This window comes from Centrocercus urophasianus, unplaced genomic scaffold (assembly GCF_019232065.1).
Source record: "Centrocercus urophasianus isolate 14NV4802_14NV808 unplaced genomic scaffold, USGS_Curo_1.0 seq_34, whole genome shotgun sequence".
Lineage (NCBI taxonomy): Eukaryota > Metazoa > Chordata > Aves > Galliformes > Phasianidae > Centrocercus > Centrocercus urophasianus.
In genome coordinates this window covers 5,913,555-5,937,186 of record NW_024884911.1, presented here as the reverse complement: position 1 = coordinate 5,937,186, position 23,632 = coordinate 5,913,555, and the positions used below count along the sequence as shown (strand labels likewise).

The following is a 23,632-nucleotide window of genomic DNA, read 5'->3' as shown; positions in this document are numbered from 1 at the left end:
CACTGATGGCCATGATCTGCCCTGCAGTGGGGATGTTTCAGGTCTCAGGTGGATGGGCTGGAGGCAGGCATGTCACAGAACTACAGAATTGCAAGGGCTGGAAGGGACCTCTGGAGATCATCTAGTGCAACCAACCTCCTGCTAAAGAAGCCGTGTTCAGGGGAGGTGTTGAATATCACCACAGGAGGAGACTTGCCACCTCTCCAGCAGTTCCATATCTGCCTTGAGCTGAGGAGCCCAGCACCGGGCCCAGCACTCCAGATGTTGAATCCCCAGGGCACAGCAGAGGGGAGGAGAACCTCCCTTGCTCTGCTGGGTGTGCTCTTTGTAATGCACCCCAGGGTTCCATTGGCCCTTCTAGCCACAAGGGCACACTACTGGCTTGTGATCAACCATTGGTCAACTGTTGGTCAACCAGGGCACCATTGGTCTTCCTGGCCATGAGAGCACACTGCTAGCTCATGGTTAATCTCTGATCAGCCAAAAAAACACTGACTTTCTTGGCCATGAGGGCACAGTGCTGCTTCATGGTCAGCCATGGGTCAACCATGACACCCAGCTCCTTCTTCACAAAGCTCCTCTTCATCAGGACATCCTCTATGCATACTCAGTGTCCATATCCTCATCCTGTACTGATGTATGTGGTTATTCCTCTCCAGGTGCAGGACTCTACACACACCCTTGTTGAACCTCATCAGGTTCTTCTCCACCCAACTCTCCTGCCAGGGCAGCAGCTCAGCACGTTTCTGTAGCCTGAGACCTTAACTCAGGCACAATATGGGAGCATCCCTGCATCCCGAGGTGGTCACCATCAGCACAGATACACTGTGGGAAGAGTATGGAAGGGTATGAGGATATGGAGAGAATAGAAGACTTTCAGAATTAAAGAGCAGCTGGAAAAAAAAATAAAAAATAAAAAATAGCGCAGCACTGGAAAGTTCCTGCAAAGAGGAACATCTCTTTGTCAAATTAACACAGTAATAATTAGTCAGAACGAGAACACTAAGTCCCAAGGCAGGGCTTGTGGATGGCAGATTTGCTCTCTGCGCTCAGCTGTGTCGAGCAGCGATGCTGGGGGGCCTCTGAGCGTGACAGCCTGTGCTGTACAAGATGTAATTTCAGCGCTTCAGAGCTCTCTTGGTTCTGCATCTCTTTAAAAAAAAGAAGCGTGTTGGCTTCTCTCTGAAGAAGAAAAACAGCTTCTTCTTCAGGGTTTTCACGTGTTTGATTTCTTTAGGGTGTTGAGTTTTGCTCTGGGCTATTTGAGAAAACTTATTTAATACAAGCATAAATTGCTAAGTTTTGTTTGCTGGGAAGGTAGAAACACACAGGGCCTGCCTGAACTATTGAGCTTGTGCCTCTGGAGAAAATCACTTTGCTGCCATGATGCCCCAGGATGGAAAAATCTGCAGCCAGAAGTTACAAGGAATAAATGAAACAGCAATAGGTGCCATAAATAAAGCTACAGAGCATTAACGCTCTTCTCTCTTTGGGGATCAAAAGCAAAATAGCTTTCAGTGTAGTGACATAAGGAAAACCCAGTGAGAGACCTAAATCCAGCAAGTTGATTACATGCCCAGAAAAGGTGCTGGGAACAAAGCTTTCCTTGCATTGACTCTGGAAGGGGTACAAATGCAGCCGTTCTGCAGGAAGGCTGCCATCCCCCCAGCTGGAAGCAGTAGCGAAGAGATGGGCTGAAAATCAATTCCTCTTAAGCAGTGCTTTCTGGTTGAATTCAGACCTTGAGTTAAGCCTCAAAAAGCTCCAAGACTTTGCTGTGTTGTGCAACAGTGCAATGGCAGAATAGCTGGCAGATATTGAGAACAGCAGCCCAGGTTGGCTGCAAGGGCTGCCAAGCAGCGACCTCACTATAGCCTGAAAGGGGGAAAAAATACATAAGTGGAAATTAAGAAAGGGAAGAAAACAAACCAAGGCCCCACTGCAATGATGATTTACGGATAATTCTATGCTGAAGCATTGCTGCCCACCTGCTGCTTTTGCACTGCGCAAAAAAAGGAGCTAAAAAGGAAAGCAGAGAGGCAGCTGCACCCAGTGGGCTCAGCTCCAGCAGCTGAGCTGGATGTGGGACCCAGACACAGCAAAAAGCTCTGTGAAACTCTCTAAGCACCTGAAACTTCTGAGGTCTGTCCTGCTCAGGGCACTCACGTGAAAAATCACGATAACTTAGAAACCACACATGTGGTGGAAAGCTGGCTGGTAGGTAAGCAGAGCAGAGAATTTGCAGCAGCATTGCTCACGTGTGAGAGGCTAAAGGGGAGGGGATGCATTGAATGTGCACTGGGCGAGCTTTGCTGGGGACCCAGCAGCTCAGCTCACAGGTGGAAGCAAGCTACCAGGAACCTGCAGCTCCTTTGTGTGTCCTCACGGCCACGGAGAGGGCTGGTTTATTTATTAGCCTGGAGCTGTGAATCAGATCAGTTCACATCATTTGATTGAGAAGTTATTAAAAAGAAATCAGGTCAAAGCTGGGGAGAAGACGCTGGACAGAAAGTTGCTGAGCACTGAGAGTGATTCTAGTTTGCCTTCTGTACCACAAAAGCCTTCTGCCCAACACTTCACATTCTCTCCATGTTGGAGCTCATTCCTCTCCCTCCCAATGACTGCCTCCCACCCCTCTTTGCTGTTTCCCCCTTCCCAGGAGGGCTTTGGTTACACTCAGGAAGCCCAACCTTTCATATAAAGCACCCGTTCACATGTTTTCTCCTACTTATTTTTCACCCAAACTCACGAGATCATAGGGAACAAACCCCCAGGATCTGGTCTCTAAATTTAACTGTAGCCACCACTTCTTTTTTAGCCAGTTGTATTTTTACCCATCTCATGCAAACGTGGTATTTAAGGAGCTGGGAGCAGCATCTCTTCCAGAGATAATAATAGAGCAGGACACATCACAATCGATGCTGGCGTGTCTTGCAATGAGCAAACAGGGTGTGATCGTGGTGGTGCAGATGGAACTGAACTCTTTATGCCAGCAATGCACCCATTCCAGGCACACTGCATCACTCTGCCTGTCCCTGCATCCGTCCTCACATCCATCCCTGCTGAGCACCAGGGAGCTGACAGACACACAGCCAACATGGAGACCTGGGCCCTTCCTCCAGAAATAGGGCTAAAAAATACATAGGAGAAAGAAAAACTCCAAGTTTACCCAGAAAACAAGCCACAATTAATGCTTTACCTTAGGAAACAGCCTGGTGGCAAGTACCTGCATCCTCACGTCTGAGGAGCTGAAGGGAAAATGCTCTTCAGACTGCACCCTGCTCAGGCTCAGCTCTTTTAATGGCAGCTGGGAAATCAGCTGTTCTGGGTTAAGAGCTGCTCCTGTGCTGGGGTGGGTGCAGAGCATTGCACGCAGCACATGTGGGAGCCCACTGCCTCGTTCTGTCCTGGTTTCTGTTTGCACTGATGAGGTCAGCTGGGCCAGAGGGGAACCTCAGAGCACCAAGCAAAACTGAATTATCTTCGTGCTTCAGTAACCTGCTGCTTTCTGTTGTGGATCTTCCGAAAATTACCCTCCAGCTGCACTTGGCAGAATTACTGCCCTGTAGCTCTCACACCAAACCACGGATTCTTTGTCATAGGAAAAGAGCTGAAAAATACGTCGTGCTTTCACATCTGGCAGCTCAACAAACAGCCGATCCTCGCTCAGGTCTCTGCTTTTTCCTAATGGCAGATCAAAGCTGCTCTCAGCATTGAGACCCCTCACGAGGTCTCACGAGAAGTGTTTGCAGCAGTGCAATGATCTATGGCAGGGCTAAGAGGGAAGGCAGCCTGGGCGAGGTGAGCATCACCTTCAAACTTCTCAGCATTTGCTTCAATCTTTCCAGCCAGGGCTGTGTAACTCGTGCTGTTTTTCTCCAGATTTCTTCCCCCACCTGTGGTACCACTGCATTTTTTGGGGCCTGTTTGGATGAGGATTCGGCCATAGTACCTCAAGATTTTCCAGACCAATCCTTACCTGAACCAATCCTTATGTGCACAGCCCCCTTAACCTGTGATTTACCACTACTCACAGCCAAAGAATGAAGGGGAGGTGTTGATGGGACCCAGCTTGCCATGGTCATTGCAAAGCTTTGTGCACAGAGCTGGGTGCATGCATATGCATACATTTCTTGTAGGTACCTGCTGCATTGCAACGTGCTTTCAAGGTGCAGACATCTCTCCAACCTGTGAACCAGCAGCACCAACCCAAAAGTCTTTGCATGAAGAACCAGAGCAGTGCACAACCAGCCAAGGTTGGTGCTGGTGGACAGATGGGCAATTTCCTACAGCAGTTCCCCAAGCAGCCATCATCTTCTTGCACATCCCAGGAGCACAGATTGCAGAGGTGCGCCCATGCTGCTTCCCCCCACGTGCCAGCAGCACCTGCAGGCAGGAATTTGGAGCTCAGCAGCTCAGCCAGCAGTTGCATTTTGTTTCCTGGCTTCACCTCAGGGACAAATGAGTCGAGGACAGGTTGTGATGCCAAGCAACGGCTCCTCGGGTCCATTGCTATAGAGCAGAGAACTGGCGGCCAATGGTCACAGCTCTGGTACACAGCTGAAGTCCTTCACATTGCTGGCTCCATCCTCACTGAGAAATAGCATTCCAGGCCTGGGAGCTCCTCCTTCTGAGGTCTTTCTTTCCTTACTTTACAGCACACGTTCCCTTGCACCACTCCGACGAACTCTTCGTGCATCACCGAGCTCAGGGGTCAGGGGGAAATCCCTCTGCGACCGACTCCAAGAAGACATTCACATCACGTCGGTTTAGGTGGAAACAGTAAACTTGATTTATTGAAAAAAAAAAAAAAATCTATTACATTTATTCCTTTATTACACAGGTTTAAAATATTTAAAAATAGCTCTTACGGGCATTACACTTAAATTTTATGACATGTTTATTGGACTTTGAAGAAATGTACAATACGTCGTTTGACAGTATATTTTAAAAAGGGCCTTATGTACTAAATTTGTTTGTTTTTTTTTTTTTTCCATAGGTTTTATTTTTCTTATCAACATTTGTTCAAGTCATATATATTAAGGGAAGAGGGAAATAAAATTACACAAAAAGAACGTCTGCAAATACAAGTAGTAATTTTATTGCAATAATACCGTAGCTAAGTGGTCTGGGGGAATCGGAACAGTTTGGAGCTCAGTACAATTACAACACTGTGGAATTCAACAGAGGAATTATTTCTTTATTTTTTTTCTTCTTCTTCTTCTTCTTAAAGCAAGGAAATAAAAGGAAAAAAAAAAAAAAAAAAAAAAAGAAAAAAAAAAGCTCCCTTGATGAGAATTCATCAGAACAGAATCACATGACCTAGGCAGACGCACACGTGTGCACACACATCAAGATATGGCTTATCTGTTGCAGACAGGAACGTGCAACCTCCTCGACCTTCCCAATGCTCCCAGCCAAGGCTCGTGCCAAGGTGAGCAGGCACCAGATCACTGTACGTATCCTCGTTTTCACTGCTTTGCTGCTGGAGTCTGCAGTTTTAGGGTAGCACCTTTTGAGGTTTTTTTTTCCCCTCCCCCCAGGTGGAAAAAGGAAAAATAGAAATGAATAGCAATTAGACAGAACACAAGAAGGGAGATGGATGGACACGGCTTTTGCAGACCCGAAAGCACCGTGCAGCATCGCAGCTCCCGCCTCGCTCCCTCCCTTGGGCGCTGCTGCTCTCTGCTAGGGAAGGAGGGGGGAAAAGACATCATATGTTGCCTTCTTTCACAGTAAATGTGATGTCCTTTCCTTTATGGTGACAGACCCCCCTCCCGCTCCCCCCCCCGGCTCAACTGTAACACTCCAGGCCAAATAATAATAATAATTACAAAAATCCCCTGCAACATCAAATTTTCCAGCCAAGAGATCTACACAAGGAAACAGCCGGGGAGAAAAAACGAAACAACACGTGGAGAAGGAATGGGGTGGCAGAGGGCTGTGATTCGGAAACGCTGCGTGGGACAGAAAGCCATCCTGGCAGCCACCACGGGAAGAGAATGGCACACACAGCTCCGTCCTCACGACAATGACATCAATTAGCACCACAAACATTCAGCCACCGACACGGCCTGGTGTGATCACGGCCGTATAAATGCATGAATGCTTTTTGAAAAGGCGTAAGCACTTTTAATACGTCCTAGGCGGGCCCTGCAAGCTCCCTTAATGCAAACAAGAGATCTTCTGCATAGCAAATATGAAGCTGGCATGCATTTATAACCAGAGACCGGAGCAGAAGTGTGCAGCCTGTGTTGGAAACAGCTGAAGCAGCGGTCAGTGGGAGATTGGCCAATGGCAGAGTCCAACCAGTGCAGTGTTAACGTTACTCGGATAGATAGCACCACGAAGAGACATGTAAAAACAAAACAGCACCTTTTTTTTTTCCTCTCTTTTTTTGTTTTTTTGTTTTTGTTGTTTTACACTCAATATCCCAAGAGGACAAATGGATCTTCCCTGCCACTGCAATCTGCCACTGGGAACAGATTATTATTATTTTTTTTTTTTAATTTTTTAAATTATTATTATTTTAAAAGAACGCTGAAGGAAACACGGAGGCGAGAAGAATTAACTTAAAACACATACATGACGGTGAAGCAGGGGCGCAAAGAGGCAGAGATGCAAACTGCAGCCTGCTTTGTAGGGCTCTGTAGCAAAAAGAGGCTTTGCTTTCCTTATTTTGAAGCACATCATTCCAAAGGCATCAGTGGCTGCGGGGGCATGGCCTCAGCTGCATCCCCCCGTGGGTTGGCAGCAGTCAGGTGGGGTCACATGCATGTTTTGAAGCCAGGAACGTGGGAACATTTCAAATAATATACAATACAAATATTTACTTACAAACATACAAAAATATAAGCACCTTTAAGACATGGGAAAGAGATGCTCAGGGTGGCTTTTAGCGATCGAATCGGTCGGGTTAGATTTTGTAAGAAGTGGGATTAGGTGATTCTATGAAGATCCTACAGATTCTGGACACGGCCATTATATCTGCTTGCTAGACCCGATGCAAATCTCACAGAAGTCACTGAGATGACCATGAAGAACTTCAGCAGGGTTCGCATGAGAGCCGGGATTCAACGTCAAGCTGAGCGCGGGAGTTTCAAGTTATTATCCATTTTTTCCTTAGAAACAAACAAACAACAACCTGCAGAGCAGCACTTGGCATCATCTGGAGGAGAGAAGAAGTCTCGGATGCGTTTCCACCTCAGGACACGCAGGGCAGGTCCATGGGCCACGTGGGCAGCGTCAGGTCATGCGATTCTGCGCGGGTGCCGCGGCACAGAGGAACTGGGGCAAAACGAAGCACAAAACAAAACGAAAAGGAAAGAACCCATCGCTGTCCAGTTTCAGAACGTGCATGTGACGACGAGGAACTCTTTTTTTTTTTTTTTTTTTTTCTTTTTTTTTTTTTTCTTTCTTCTTCTTTTTTAATTAATTAAATGGCGCAATGAGGTTACGAGGTTGCTCATTTGGAGACTAGTTTTCAGGTGGCTCTTAGCCCATGAAGCAAGCTGGTCCCACCTCGAATCCAAATTTCTGTGACGCTTCTCCGAAGTCATTGAACATGATGTCGACGACAGGCACTTGCTCGACCTTGGGCGTGTTGATTTCCAGGACAGTCTTCTGATAGCCCTTCTTTGCCTGAAGGAGAAGAGGGAGAGAGAAGAGCTCCAATGGAATCCCAGAAACGCTCAGGTTGGAAAAGGAAAAGACCTTGAAAGATCATCGAGTCCAACCACAACCAAACGACCCCAACAACCCTCTGCTAAATCATGGCCCTGAGCACCACATCCAAATGGTTTTTAAACACATCCAGGGATGGTGACTCAACCGCTTCCCTGGGAAGCCCATTCCAGTGCTTAACAATTCTTTCTGTAAAGAAGTTTTTCCTCAGTGAATGAGGCAATGCTGCCTCAAACACAATGCCGGCGGGTTATCATGCACAGACATTCACTGGTGAACTAGGAATACACAGATGGTGTCACCCAGGGATTTCCTACACTAATTTGCAGGCACACTGCATCCAACTCCCCCTGCAGATGCAGTGGGCACCACTGAGGATGCTGCCGAGATGGTTGCCCTGAGGACTCACTTTGGAGCTGTTGCCATGAGGATGGAGCGGCCCATATCACTGCTTTCAGCATAGCTCAGAGCTGGAACAGGAGCTTGGCAGTACTGCTGTGGCTGTGGTATAGTTGTTTTGCCTCCCCAAGGACACGCACGGGTTGTTGAGCAAATATAAGCAATTTAATTTGAATATATTAGTTTGACTATTATCCGAGCGCTACCGAAAAGCCCGCATTTAAAGTTTGATGGAATTCACAAGGTGATGTTGTCTTTTTATCATGCCTGCTAGCCATACAGTTATTTCTGAAATATAAATAATTATTGGAGGAGCAGAAGTGCACCCGGGAGCATACAAAGCTGCACAAACAAGTGAATTTATGGAGCAGCTTTTGGCTCTACCTTACCCTCTGATTTGTGTGTCTCAGAAGAATAGGCTGTATCATAGTTACTGAGAAAGGGCTGTAAGATCAGGAGAAACATATTCAAATAATGGCCCAAACATTAGCCCTGGAGCTCCTCCGGCGCTGGCTGCAGCAGCCTCAATCACAGCCAGGGTTTGGAGCTTCTCGGGGCCTCTGCAGCAATGCTGTGCTGGGTAACCAGGTCTCACTTTTCACATTAAGGCTCTTAACCTTATAGCTATTGCCAGTGTTTCAGCAAGGATGACCTGCTGAGGTCCCAGAGACAGTACAGGAACACAGGAGAGGCAGAGCACTGCCCTGCGAGGCTCTCACAGCATCTCACTGGGATATGGCTCTGCACCAAATCTATCCCTGCAGGATGCAGCGAATCCCCTCTGTGTCTTTTACCTCCCCTCCAGAGCCTTGCAGAGAGGGGCAGGAGGAAGGGCTGAAGCTTGGAAGCGATGCCCAAAGCCCTGTGCCCCTCCACCAGCTCACCAGCCCATGCTGCTCCCCTGCTTTGCTCCTGCCAGTCTTTACCTTGCAGCACTAAGGCTGGTCGTGCTGACAGCAGCCAGTGCTACAGCAAGCAGCAACCAAGTGAACAAACACAAAGGAGCTCCAGTCCCGTTTCCAGGCAAATATTCCTCATTAAAAAAAAAGGGAGAGGAACACAGGGCACCTGAACAGCATCACTTAACCTAAAAGGGTTTTCATCAGATGTGTCTACCTTAAAACGTGCAGCATGTGGTCTGCAGCTTCCCTGAGACTTATGAAGGAGAAGAGAGGAGGGGGCTTTTTTTTGCTGAGGACAAGTTGTGTTACCCAGAGACACGTGGTATTGAGGATAAACCTCTGGGAGTTTTCAGTAGAGGGATGAATGCCCTTTTCCTCTCTTGCAGAAGTATTAAAAGAAGTGATTCTAATTTGATTTTTCTCATTGCTCCTACAGTAAAAGCACGTCTGCCAGAACAGAATCACTTTAATCTCAAATTATGTGGAGGGCTTTTGCTGTCAAACAACTCTATCATTCAGTCCCGTGGGCTTCAAGCACTGCAGTTGCAGAATGTGAGAATTATGCGTGCTTTTGCACTGACAAACTGGGTCTGGAAATAAATGCAAGCAGCACCTACTTCGCCAAATTTACAGTTCCTGAGGGCAGATTGCTCAGAGCTCAGTCCTCAATCAGATGCCCAGCAGAAGGCAGAAGCAAAGGCTGGATGTTGTGCCACCTTTGAAAACTCTGGACATGGTTCACAGCCGAAGAGAAGGAAAAGAGCACCATGGGCTGCGCGCGCATGGGGAGGGCAGGGCTGCAGCTCAACATCTGAACTCAGGGCAAAACCTCAATCCTCAGAGCAACCAAATCGATGGAAATGGGGAAGCGATTTGCTCAGAGATCCTTCCTGCCATCTTCCCCACGTACCGCGCAGCCATCGAATGCAGCTCGGATGTACGGGTTGTTGTCGTAGGACATCTCCTCATCATTGGAGCCCAGGAAGCGGATGGCTTTGTCATAGCTGTCTGTGGTGGCATCGTGCCAGGCTACGGATTGGTAGCAGTTATAAGTGATGTTCTGGTGGGCCGAGGCGCTCAGCAGCCTGAGGAATGTCATCTGTACCACTCCGATGGGGTTCCCATCCGAATCCACGTAGGAGAGCTATGGGAAGTGGAAAAGGGGAAACGCTGGGCAGTGAGGGGCAAAGGAATGCATTTAGGGAGCTTCAAGGACCACCAGATTTCCCATCCATCCTTATCCCCACGTGCACGAGCACCCTGCCCTCTGCTGTGGGGCTGGGTCTCCCCACCCCATCCTGGCTCCTGCCATGCTGCATGGCACAGAGATGTTCTGGTTCTCCTGCTGCCAGGGGCAGTTTATTTGTGTTGCTGTCTGTGACCTGATGGTAAGCTAAGAAAAAAACCACACAAAGCTAAACCAAGGGCAGGAGGAGGAGAAAGGAATGGGGATTTCAGCCCCAGCTGCAAAGTGACACAACACTGAACAAATCCGGGGATGTATATCTCCAGGCATAAAGCCAGTACTGAGCATATTTCTCCAGCTTTTGAGGAGCATGAAGATTTATGGAAGGGTCTGGAGCTTTATTTTGCTGCCCCATTTGACACAGTTATTTCACCTCTGTAAGTATTTTGCACACACTGAGGTGTTTCCCATTCATCTTTCCTGGGTACCACCACACTGGGATTTCAAGCAATCCTTGCAACCTCTTCTGCAGAAATCCTGCTCCTACAGACAGCAGCACCTGCATGGGGATTTGCTCTGTCCTGCACATCAGGTTCTTTTTCTCCTTCAAAGGAGAACGGTTTCTGGAAATCTATTTCTGCAAAACACAAGTTATGGAAGGCTCCTCCACTCCTCAGGTTTCAGGCCTTTCTGTCACTTTCCCTTGCGCCCTCCAACAAGGAAGCACCATAGGATTAGCCAGAGCAACATCATGGACTGACTGCACTTGAGGTGGCACCTCCAGCCACAGCAAAGCCACTGGAGCAGCTCTTCAAACTGCCCTCTACAGACAGCCGACTTCTTTAAGAAATGACTGGGAGAAAAATACAAACAGCACAGAGTTCTTCAAGGTACGGTGAAGCATCAGATCACGGTGCGGGCTGCAAACAATAGAAGAGGTTCACAACCAGACAACAAAGTTCTGAGTAAAAAAGATGATGAGAAGAAATAAAATATACCAACCGGTTGTCAGGATGCTGTTGCACTGTCCTCCTGAGAGTTAAATATGACTGACCATGAGAGAGCCATGCATGCCAGGAGCAAGAAACCACCAGGACGTAGAAGGATGGGGACACAAAAAGCTGAGTACTCAGTGCACGTGGCACTGCTCATTGACCTGCAAGAGTTACTTTCCTGTGTATTCTTATTTCAAATCGATGCTTGGTTTGGGAGCCAGATTGTGTGCTAAGCTGTTCTGCTTCTGCACGAGGTTTACAACTGGACCCACTGGGAAATGGCTGTGTGCACAAAGCGTGTTGGTTTTGCAAAAAAATAAAAATAAAAAAAATCAATCCTTTCCCCTTTTTTCTGTGCTGGAGTATTTGCCTGTGGCAGATGCCATATGGCAGTGAGGGATAACAGGATGGATGGGTGGCAGGTCTTGTTAGAGCTACCGGGAACTACGTGCGTGCAGAATGCACACAGGAGGAAAGCAGAGGCCAAAAGAAAACATCTGCAACTCTGTTATCCCTCTAAATGCAGTCTGGCTGCGTCATGAGGAACGCTGGGAAATTAACTCCATGTACTCTGTGTCACTGATTAATGATGGTGGGGAAGCATCAAAACAAAATGGTTTCTTTGTATTCCCCATTTACTCCATCCATCTTACTTTGGGTGCCATCAGAAGAAAGGCAAGCATTGGCATACCTGGTGTAAGCAGTATTATGGGATGTGTCATTGGCAGTGCCGTGACTCCAGGCTGGGCACAAAGGCTCTGGGTTGAGTAGAGCAGCCCTGCCAACCTGAAGGGCACCCACAGCCATCCTGCCAAACCACAAACAGAATTCAACCAACTCATGTCCAGGCAAACACCTCCCCAGTTTACCAGTCTCATAGTTCCAAATATTTGACTGGTATGAATTTATTTTATTTTATTTTATTTTATTTTAAAGCAAACTTTACAGTTTTGGGGTTTGCTGTGGAAGGTCTTCTATGTGCTGGTGGCTTTTTTCTTGCAAATGGGAAATGTGGGACAGGTAAAAGGCAACAGAATAGAACGCAGAAAGATGGAACAAAGTGGCACTGAAATTCCTATTTAAAAAATGGGCCCCAAGCTCTAGGGTGCCCATTCAGCCTCTAAAGTAGCCGACAAACAGGCTGGAAAAAGAAAGGAAAAAAGGCACAGAAGATGCAGAGATGAATGTACTTGTAATATTAATTGATGAAGTGCTCTGTAATTAAGCTATGAGTAATTGCCCTCCAAGGAGCTACGAGGCTGAAGCCTTGGCTTCGCGGCCTTGTTGGATGGTGCAAAAAAGCTGCAGAAGCCATATCCTTCTTGTGGGCAGAATCAGAGCATACGTGTTTAGTGACAATGAAAGGTGGCTGAGGGAAACAAGGCAGCATCCTCCTTTGTTTGCCCTTCAAGGTGGATGTTAAACGTTCTGCAGGAAACCTCTGCCTTGGGCAACGGGGACCTCAGCACCTCCACCTGCTCATGTCTGCTGAGCATTTCCTCCTTCCCTCATCCTTCTGATCTGACCGAGCTCATGATGTGCACCCTGCTAATCCTGTAGGAATTGATACACATGTGGAAGATTTCCACTGCTGGAGGAGAGCTGGCTTGTGCTCATCGTTCGATGAAGGGCTCAGTGGGAGAGCGATCTATGCACAACACAACTGTTCAGCTACAGGACAAAATACTGGAACTGCTTCTCTCTCTCTCTCTTCTTTTTTTTTTTTTTTTAACATGTTGATGTCTAGTTTGCTTGCTGACATCAAATATTGTTTGACCTCACAGCAGTTTTTTCTCCCTTAAAAATAAACCTCAATTGTGCCTACATCCAATCCCAGGCCATCAGGCTTGGAACGCATGTGGCTTGAAATCTCCTCCTTTGAATCAGTGACTTCACTTTTCCCAAGCTCCGGGGATGGTGTGGGAGCTCCCAGCATGGCTCATCTCCAGCAAGGAGACGAGATTTCTCCTTTGAGGACAACCTGACCTGGTCATGTGCAGAGTCACCAACCCAGCCTAGGTTACCCCCCAAGGAAAGTGGTGCAGCAGCACAGAGCTCAGCTCCAGCATGAGGCATCACACAAAGGCTTGCAGGACAAGGCTGCTCTCCCTGGGGACAGCAGGGCCATTCAGTTTGCCCCTGCTACGATGGGAGCAGCTCAAGGGGCAGCAGCACCCTCCTGCAGGGCACAGAGCTGGTCACCAAACGCATCCCTGTGTGGCTTTGCTTCTTTTTCCACCTGAAGTATTCCACCTTAAACCTTTTAACTGCAACTTGCGATGGCGATTAGTCGAGCATGCAGAGTGCAACAGGTCTGGCCATACCAAAGCGGATGACGTGCTCTGATTCAGACTAGAGGGCCAAGGTTAGCCACTTACCAAAGACCCCCGCTTGTATTGACTATACCATGTGGAAGGCTGTTCTTTGGGCCAACGAGCCATTTTACTCTGTAAAATACGACACGGGTTAAAGAAAACTGAAAGCACTGAGATGCATCTTACCAGTTTACCGCGCTTGAATTCACTGAACCAGGAGCCTGGGTTTTCCTTTGGCCAAGAAGTAATTCTAGCCTAGTTTGTGGACGGCAATGAGGAAGGAAAGAAAAGAGAAAAAAAGAAAGAAATGAAGTTACATTCAGTCCCACGGGCAGCATCTGCATGTCTTATCGAAAATGGCCGACTTGTTTTAAAAGCATGTTTTCTTAATCTTTATACACCACTAACAAGACCAGCCGGCAGAGCCCTATGGTGCCAAGTTCAAGCAGAAGGAGATGCCACTGCCTGCACCAGCCTCCTTTGCTAAGGGCTAATGATCACTAATTCTAGATACTTTGGATGCAAAACCATCAGTGCAGACTATTGGCAGGAGAGCTAAAAGGAAAGATACAGGAAAATAAAAAGAAATATGAACGGTGAAAGCGCTGGCAATGGAGGAGGCTGCTGTCATTCTAATGTCAAATCCAGATGCTGAGGGGCTAGGAAAGGCAAAGAGCAGCATTAAGGAAAAGCCTCTGAGTGCCTCCAGAGGCTGTGCAGCACACAGGGCAGCACATGCAGCACCCTTTGATAGTGCTGGACCACTGAGCACGGTGGAGCTCCAACCACCTAGACTGGGACAAGGAGAGACCTTGGCAAGAAGGGTTGTGTCAGAGCATCCCTCCCTTATAGCAGTCCCATCCGAGCAGCTGAACCCCTTGTTTTGCAGGCAGAGCACAAGGAAGGAGCATGGCTGCTGTGTGCTCCCCCCCTCTTCCAAAAATTCCCTCACTTCTGTTGTAAATCTCTCCAAAAGCAATGGGCAAACTTTACTGCAGGTGTCCTGGGACTGTCCTTTCCTTACAGCCTGCAAACCATAAAGCAAATTAGCGTGCTTCTACTGCGTTAAGGACGGACAGAAAGGGGATATGTCTTAAACTCTGCTATGGCTTATAATAAAACCATTCATCCGACACTTAATGCTGCTGTGATAGCTGTTCAAGGTCCTCTCTCTGGAAAAACAGCAGGCTGAGCCTTTCTCACACTTATGGCACTGTGCAAGTAGTAGCACAATTTGCATTTGAGGAGCATCACAGCCTGCATCCAGCAGAGCAGCTCTGCAACAGGGAGAGCAGCTCCATAAAACAGCGCATGGCTGTGTGACAAAAATTAAGAGTATGGGTCAACTAAGCAGATCAGTACGCATCAACATAACCAACACCGTGCATATGAATATTCATATTAGGAAACAATCTTTTATCATCATGATATTAAAGAAAGTCGTGTGGACTTACTCCTTCAGACTTCTTATCAGGGAAGATACAAGTCTCTCCACCAGCTGTGAAATTACAGTACACTTTGAAAGAGTCCCTGGAACATCCTTGGTTAGGATCCACCCAGTATTCACCTGGATGCAGGACAAGGAGGAGAGGGGAAGAAAGAATCAGCACTGTGAAGGGATATCAACCTTCAACAACCATCTTACTCGGGCTGTATCATCCCCATCATAGGCTACTATTACATGTATTTTTAAGAAGAATGATGGTTGATACCATATAATACTGTGGCATCTTTCAGGAACAGCTTTTTTGAAACACACATCCCCATTTTTCTCCATGTCTCTAGGTCTCTATGACCTCTGTGATCAGCCATATTCCTCAGGGGGCAACAAGGGCCTGGGAGTCCCCAAAATCTTTCTCTTCCTGCACTGAACCATATTCACCAGCTGGAGTTGGGAACCCACTGTGTTTTTTCCCTGTGTCCCCCCTGTCCCAGGACGCACCATCTGGGAAATCAGGGTGACAGAGCTGGAGATCCTTGCAGGTACGAGCTGGGTTATGTTGAGTGCCCAAAGGATGCTTCATCTGTTCAATTTCCAGTTTCAAGGAATTCAGTGAGCCGAAAATCTCCTCCATGCCATCTGCATAGTCCATGTAATTGTCAGCATTTCCATCATCCACCAGCTGGCTGGCATCAATGTTTCGCCTGGTCCTCTTGGAAGACTGGATGGGCAGAGGCTGGATGACTTCTCCAGGAGGACCCTGATGGATGGGGGAAGAAGATGCAACTTCTCAGTGGAAATAGGGACGAAACAGAAGAAACAGCCAAAGCAGCCACCAGTGCTGAAGAACAGCATCACAAGATGCACACTAGGTATCTGAAACACCCATGGAGGCACTGAGGAAAACCCCAGCCACCAACGTTGGTTCCTGCTTCTCTTGTTCTCCTCTCATTACTAATTCTTCCCTTCACCTTCTGCTTTCTTCCCTGGCATCCCTAACAGATGTCACTCCATTGCAGGACTCCCGAAATGCTGACTCTTTATCTGGAAATCTACACGACGACACCCATTAAGTTTGTGTAATGGAGCTGTACTTACAGGAGGCCCTGGGGGCCCAGGAAGACCCGATTCACCCTTTGGACCCGTTGGACCCTAGGTGGAAAAAAAGGAAAAACACAAGTCACTCAGTAAATAGCATTTGTAACTGATACAACAGCCCAAACTTAATTTTTTTTTCCACAGTCTCTATCAGTAAATGTTTCCTTCCTGCCCTTCTAGTCACACAAAGAGGGTCTCTCATCCCCACGTCCCCCCCGTAAAATTTGTGTTTTGGTTATTTTCTGGTGCTCGGTAAGAAACAATGTCAAACACTTGGGATTAAGCAGATCAAGATTAAGCAGGGATCAAATTTTCCTCAGGCTTCCTGCAGAAAAGGAAGGATCTTTCAATGGATGAAAATGTTACCTCCCCAAATCAATTCAGCAGATTTCAGAATCGAATCCAAGCTCAGAATTAATAAAACATTGAATTCTTTATGGAAAAACAAAAGAAACAAAACAAAACAAAAAAAGACTTCAGGAAGTTGCCCAAGAGGCATTTTTAACTGCCTGAATAGGAGATCTGTAACATGAAGCTCACTTCAGTGTTGCATTTCTCACAGAGTTCCTCGTTCTTCAGCTTGCCACCTCCTGCTTCACAGTCTATTTTTAATACCCTCTGCACTACAGTAGTAGTTTTTCTCATAAGGACTATTCACTGCATTCCTCCTTATGATCTTTGCTACACTGATGTTCAGTGAAGTACAATGCATGTAACAGAAACCTTCCCCAATTATAATTTCTGAGCTGGGATAGTCTGAAAAGGCTGCATTTGCTACAGCCATCTTTGGCTAATTGCCTTAACACTGCTGATGTGGAGGAGTCACAGCAGGCTGAGCACTTAATAAGAGATCCTCAGCCTCTTCACTTAGCAATGTCTATACTCACTGATGATCCTTTAGCACCTTTGGGACCAGGTGGACCCTGCATAGAGAAAAATACAAAAGGGAGTTAGTATCTTTGTTAGCAGAGAAGTCAGCCTCTCCTTAGAGAGAGAGAGAACACCACCATGCTAGTTTCTGCAATTTTTATTTATTTTATTTATTTTTTACATTCACTCCCTTTTTGGGCCCATTTTTCAGACGAATGCTGCTTTTTTTTTTTTTTTTTTTTTTCCAAGCATACAAAAAAGCACTCCTGAAACACATCCAAGTGCTGTTATTATGCTCAGCTGGGCAATCCCCATTGCTGTTAGCATCATCACATGAAGTCACTCCAGAAAGGCTGTGTTGGGTTATCTGGGAACCCCAAAGTGACCCCAGAAGGGCTGCACAGTTCCCCAGGAGTCTAAAGGTTACCTTTTTTACTGGTCACATACCGGCAGTCCTGGTGGCCCTGGGGGTCCAATTGGTCCAGAGGGACCTGTGATACCCTGAAAAATAAGAGCAGAACAATATTGATTTGCAGGCAGCAATACTGGTCCACAACTATGGAATTAACCACAGGTTTTGGAGGACCAACTGGTTTTGGAGGACATAAAGATTTGAAGCTTAAATTGGTTTTTAAATGCGTGCGTGATCCAAACAAGAGTATGGCACACAGTTCTGAAAGTCAGTCCTCCTGACACATATTTGTGTTACCATCTCTCCAAGTCTACTCAACTCTTCTCATGCGACCCTCAAGAACCCTATTTCTCCTAAAATGGGTCATTTCAGAGCATCACTATATTTCATACATAGCATAAACCACATTCAGGTAGAAAATGTGACTCAAAAACGTTCTCATGCTGAGATTGGCATTTACCTGCTCTCCCTTGGGTCCTGCAGAGCCCTGGGGGCCTGGGAGACCTCGGTCGCCCTTTTCTCCCTGCTCACCTGGTGGTCCAATAAGACCAATTAAACCTGGATGACCCTAGGGGAAGATAGCAGATGTTAATTACAATCTCTCTCTGCAGTTAACAGAATGCCAAATTTACCTGTGAAAGACATTTCATAGGGACAAACCCAAATATCTAAGCAAGGTGACAGGAGTGCATAGCTATCCCTGACATATGGAAACAGCTGAATAAGGTGAAAGCACTGCCCTTTTTGCAACAGGAAATGCTACAGATACATAAAGAGAAACGCTGCAGTGGAGAACCTGTTCATTTTGCATGTGAATGCCAGACACAGACACCAGGCCACCCAATGGGGTCATGCACGGCACTTACCTTTTCTCCTTTAGGACCAGAGTCTCCTTTGAGGCCAGGCAAACCAGGTGGGCCCTTTGGGAGACAAGAGGGAAAACAAAGGGGAGAATGAATTCATGCAAAAAGCCTTCTCCCATCTCAAACACTCATTCAGATTTGATGGTTTGGACATACCAGTGGGCCAGGGGGGCCGTCTGGGCCAGGGGATCCTGGAAGGCCTTGTTCACCCTGTAAAACAGTGCAGTCCTCTCAAAGTCATCGTTCACAACAGTACTGCTCCCAGATGATTATGAACCCACCCTCATCTGGCCACTATGCCAGAGGATATTTGCCCTGTTTTCTTGCAGATAAAGGCAAAAATACGAGCATAAATATCTCTAGTGGAAAAGTGGCTTCTGAGCTCAATGGAACATTAATGCAGAGAGTGCAAGCAGACCCAACACTCAGTAAAACACGCTGGGTGATGGTATCCATCACTGTGCCATTTCCATTGAGGATGTTTCATCTGTTCTCAGGCACCTAAGCATGGAAACCGTCTGCTCCCTTGCAGACAGCATCTTACATTGGGAACAAAGCATCTTCCAAGGCAGATGGGTTACAGCAGCAACGCCACCAAGAAGCTTTCTCGGGTGAGAGGAGTATTTGGGAATACTCACAACTGGACCAGGAATTCCCCGAAGGCCATCAGGGCCGGGTTTCCCTGGAGCACCCTGGGGACCGATTGGACCTGTCTTCCCAGGAGGCCCTTCCAAACCAGCTTCACCCTGGATGCAAGAGACAGCATGCATGCCTTAATATGCACTGGGGCACTGACCCATCTTTTCAGAGACACAGCAGGATATCACGGAGCGAATGCAATTCCCTGCACAGCATATAACATTTTCCATCTGCTGGTTTTCTTCCTGCTCCCTCCTTATCCCTGATGTGCCGAGGAAAAGCGTTCTCCCAGACAACTTCACTTTTCAGACTTGTCTGTTTCTGCTGATTTACAGCAAGAACAGCCTTTGCTGCAAGCTCTCCAGAGCACAAAGCTTTCTTTGCTTGTGTCCTGGGAGATGTGCTAGCAGAGCATGTCCTCCGCCATCAGCATTCCTGAGGCTGCCACGACAACTGGAGCTGTAATTTGCAATCCCACTTTACATTTCCCCCATTACCCCTACAGAAATAACAACGGTCCAATAATGCTGTGCCAGCTCTGGGATATGATGGAGGACTCAGCGTGCCATTTCATTGACAGCACATTAAGTTGCCAAATATGGCACTCTGTCATTTCAAAGCAAGGAAAACACTCCCATGACCTTACCAATCTCTGATTATCTCCATGGAGTTCATTAAAAGATAAAAACACACATTTAGACTTGAGGCCAGTGATCCCAAATTCAGGCTAATTTGTTGTAACGCAGCAAAATCAAATCACTGTCTTTCAAATAACAACGTCAGAGGGTGAGCAGTTTGGCACATGAAAGACACAGTAAGAAAGAAATCCCATTCAGCTCTCACCTTGGCTCCTTTCTCTCCTTGCCTTCCTTCAGGACCAACAGGACCAGGAGGGCCCTACAGAATAGATGCAAAACTCAGATTACCCTGATCTGCAACACTCTAATGGAGTTACCAAAACAATGCCACGGCCACAGGAAAGAAGGCAACACAGAGGCAAATCTCTCTGAAAAGGTTTACAAACTAGCTTCTTGCTGCACAAACCCCTGGGCTCTACCAGCAAGAGAGGAAATGTTGGAGCAACTTTTATTTCCTTTTGGGTATTAGAATCTTAAAACAAAACAAAACAAAACAAGCAACAATGGAATTCAGCTCAAAACTTTCCCATTGATTTCCAATGGCTGTGGATGGCACTTTTTTTTTTTTTTTTTTAAAACATGCTACTGCCTTACGTTTACTTTAGACTAGTAATAAAATTAGCTTATGAAAAATGATACAAATACACATGGAAAATCATTCTTAAAAGATCTGCTTACCCTTTTTCCTGGGGGTCCAGAAGGGCCTGGCTCTCCCGTGGGACCTGGGGACCCCTAGATGGAGAGTGGAGGAGAAGTAGTCATAACTGTACCACGAGACATGGGAGGAACGAGTAAAGTGTGTAAAACTCAAGCAGAGACACAGAGTTTGTTCCAAACCAGGGTGTGGGTGGCTGGTACAACTCCTGACACCTCCCTGGGCTGCAGGTGGTACCTCGTTTTATCTCTTCCCGCCATGTAATACCATAAGGCATGGAAAATTTAAAATGAAAGGCTGGATTTTTTTTTTCTCTAGAAGCTACTGTTTGCTTTCTGGATGTATTGCTGAGCAGCCTTGGGTGGATGGCAGCAGCCAGGGTCACACAGACAAGAGGGAGGACAGGACTGGGAAGGAGCAGAGGACTTGCTCAGAGGAAGCTGGTGGGAATTTGCTGCCATACATCTTTCTGTGTCAAACCCTTTGCACCTGCACACAGTAACCATAGGGACTGAACACAGATCCCATCCATCCAGTTACTCACTGTCTGACCAGGTTCACCATCGTCACCTTTGTCACCAGGGGGACCGTCTTGACCCTAAAATACGAGAAGAAAGAAATAAACAGGCAGATGGAGGGTATGAATGGAGCTAAATAAAGCATTGGAAGCAGCAGGTGTTGTTCAGCATGTAAGTTTTGCATTGCTACTGCCCCAAAGGCTGCAGCATGGTCAGAAGAATGGTCTTACGGTGGGACTTCCCACCCTTTCCCCAAGAACAGTAAATGACAAAAGAGTTAGTGGTGATTGAACAGCAATCAGTCGTGTTCCATCAAGAGGAGGAACCTAACTGCCCCTCTGCGAGACAAACACTTACAGCTGGGCCAGGCTCTCCAGGAGGACCAGGGTCACCAGGGAAACCAACTGGACCCTGCAAAGAGAGGAGAGAGACATCCCCAGGTCAGAAACTGCACCTGCAAACCTGCAGAGCACTCGCACCCATCACTCTAGGTGCAACATGTGCGTTCAGCCTGGGGAGCAAAATCCCAATTCCCTACCCTCAAAGCTAAGCCCAGATCACATCCCAGCTTTGCGTGCTCAGTAATTTCAACCTGTCACAGTTACCAGCTCAGCTCTGCAGCCAGTTTACACAAAGCTCCAGTATCAACATGGGATTTCATCGAGCTTTTCATAAATATATCAGACAAGTGACAGCGGAATCCTCTCAGCTCTGGGGATGCAAAGATTAGAAGGCTTTGCTTTTCCTTTCCATTTAATGTGTAACATTTTTCACCTGAAGATACTCTCAGATCATTCGACGACTAAAATAACTTCACCACAGTTCTCCCTACAATCCTATTGTGCACTTCAAATGATCCTTAGAGCAGTGCTCAGACAATAGGTTTCAACCAATAATGCAGCATCCCAAAAACCATCTGTTAAGGGAGATGACTAACTCCCCTGCCTCCTCTGCTGCTTCGTACCATCTTTGCTTATCGCATGATGAATTTCTTCAGCCAACAAGCATCAAAGGAGCAGGCAAGACAAATATCGTACCATTGTCAGCTGGTATAAATCAGTACAGCCCTGCTGGCTTCAATAGAGCTACAACAACTTGCATTAGCGGGGATCTGACCCTGGAGATACAGCTCCCAAATTCACATAAATCTCCTCTAGGCTATTTTGGAAGCTTTGCTTTGGTGCAGAGGACACTGGCAATGCATAAACTCAAGTGCAAAGCAGAAGTACCACCTTCTACATAGGGATGGGTTTTCTGATAGCCTGCAAAATGAGACTAACAATTCAAGTATTGCTAGAAGACAAGGTACAACTGGGTCTTTTCCTCATTAGCACTCTAAAGGAATGGGATTATCAATGCATAATATTAGATGGGCAATTATCTGCTGGTAAACAATTTCAGATTTCACAGAATTCTCTGAAAAGTGTCTTCCCATGTGAAAATCTCCACGAGGCAAGACAAGGAAGTGCTATTTTGACAGGAGGGGGTACTTACAGGGCTGCCTTTGGGACCATCATCACCTGGTGGACCTTTAGGGCCAGGTGGACCAGCAGCACCGGAGGGACCTGCTTCACCTTTTTCACCTCTTTCACCTTTTGGACCCTGTGAAAGAAAAAAGTTGTGTCTATTACTATTACTGATCTCTAGTTATCCTCTGATCAGTTCTGGAAAAGCCTGTCTGTATCTTAAAACACGAAGACTCAGTGGTGTTCATGCTGTCATGCACAGCCTGCATTCGGTCACTTGAAGCTATTCCATAAACACCCCAGAACGTGGCAGTGTCTCTGTGTGATGCCCACACCAAGGACATGGCTGGTTCAGTCCCTACAGCCCCAGCAACATCTGTGCATCTCTGAAACCCCTTTAGTCAACTTTGTGGTGGAGAAAAGCTCTCCTCCACAGCAGCAGACTTACCGGCAGGCCGACCTCACCAGGCAGACCGGGCTCACCAGATTCACCAGGCTCACCCTACAGGAAGGAAAAGAAGATGCCCACAGTTACAGGATGCAGACCTTTCTGCTGATTTGCTCAACGTCTTCGGCCTCTGAGAGCTGCAAGCCTCAGCAAGTCATTGGACATTGAGCATCACAGTTTTCTTTTTCAGGTACATTTCCACCTCCTTGGCTTATATTAACAAATACACACACAATACACATATATACACATGGATCTGTTTACTTAATTGAGAAGAAATCACTAATAGAAGTATCTCAAGGACAGCACTACATGCACTTCAAACTGGGAGAAGCCTCCTCCCTTCAAATAGCACCTATTTATTCACAGACTGTGCATGACTGCAGCCACGCATTTACCCCATCACCACCCCACTCACAGCAAGTGTTGGAACAAACCTCCTGCAGCCCTTAGTCAGGTTGGAGTGCATGCTTTACCTTCTCTCCTACTGCACCAGGATTTCCTATTCCCCCAGCAGGACCTTGGGGTCCATCTGCTCCTGGTGGGCCGGAGGGGCCTCTGGGCCCAGGTGGACCTGGTGGACCCTGAGGGAAAGAGGAGACATTTCAGACAAGCTCCTTGGAAAAAACACGTACATCAGTGATGAAAATGGGAGGAGAAAAGCTTCTTACCATTTGCCCAACATCACCTGTTTCTCCCTTCTCGCCAGGAGGTCCAGGCAAGCCCTGTGCAGGGGTAGAAGGGGATAATTGTGGTCGTGAATACATCCTGCAGAGCCTCAGCCCTCATCACCCCAGCCCCCTCCGGATGCTGCAGCTTACCTGCAAGCCCACAGGGCCGGGGGGACCGGGGAAACCTCGAGGTCCTTCATCACCTTTCTGACCAAAAAGGCCTTGCTGTCCTCTGGGACCTGGCTCTCCATCAGCACCCTATGAGGAAACAGTCTGATTCAGCTTAGCATGGGCACACGGCAGGCAAAAAGCCCATATGGCCCCACCACCTCCCCCTGCAGCCAGCAGCCAAGCTCATCCACACGCACTGGGTACGAGCAGCTCCCAGCAGAAACTGCAGTTCTGTCCAGTGCTTCCCAGCACTGCTTTTGGG

At 47.2% G+C, this 23,632-nt stretch overlaps 1 protein-coding gene across 2 annotated transcripts in view; it reads right to left on the bottom strand.

Annotated features, from left to right (window-relative positions):
* Positions 1-4,768: 4,768 nt before the first annotated feature.
* COL5A1 (collagen type V alpha 1 chain) overlaps positions 4,769-23,632 on the bottom strand; it is a 127,583-nt gene continuing 108,719 nt past the window's right edge. The window contains exons 46-66 of one of the 2 annotated variants that reach the window (XM_042830738.1): positions 23,350-23,457; positions 23,200-23,253; positions 23,005-23,112; positions 22,529-22,582; positions 22,109-22,216; positions 20,972-21,025; positions 20,641-20,694; positions 20,120-20,173; positions 19,647-19,700; positions 18,803-18,910; positions 18,321-18,374; positions 18,168-18,221; positions 17,762-17,869; positions 17,337-17,390; positions 16,907-16,942; positions 16,020-16,073; positions 15,423-15,681; positions 14,935-15,047; positions 13,667-13,735; positions 9,895-10,128; positions 4,769-7,641 (exon numbers count right to left, since the gene is read on the bottom strand). In XM_042830738.1, coding sequence (XP_042686672.1) covers positions 7,495-7,641; positions 9,895-10,128; positions 13,667-13,735; positions 14,935-15,047; positions 15,423-15,681; positions 16,020-16,073; positions 16,907-16,942; positions 17,337-17,390; positions 17,762-17,869; positions 18,168-18,221; positions 18,321-18,374; positions 18,803-18,910; positions 19,647-19,700; positions 20,120-20,173; positions 20,641-20,694; positions 20,972-21,025; positions 22,109-22,216; positions 22,529-22,582; positions 23,005-23,112; positions 23,200-23,253; positions 23,350-23,457 — 1,938 coding nt within the window. In that variant the 3' untranslated portion in view covers positions 4,769-7,494. Of the gene's footprint in view, positions 7,642-9,894; positions 10,129-13,543; positions 13,613-13,666; positions 13,736-14,934; positions 15,048-15,422; positions 15,682-16,019; positions 16,074-16,906; positions 16,943-17,336; positions 17,391-17,761; positions 17,870-18,167; positions 18,222-18,320; positions 18,375-18,802; positions 18,911-19,646; positions 19,701-20,119; positions 20,174-20,640; positions 20,695-20,971; positions 21,026-22,108; positions 22,217-22,528; positions 22,583-23,004; positions 23,113-23,199; positions 23,254-23,349; positions 23,458-23,632 lie in introns of both variants that reach the window. The other variant, XM_042830739.1, reaches the window with a different exon arrangement.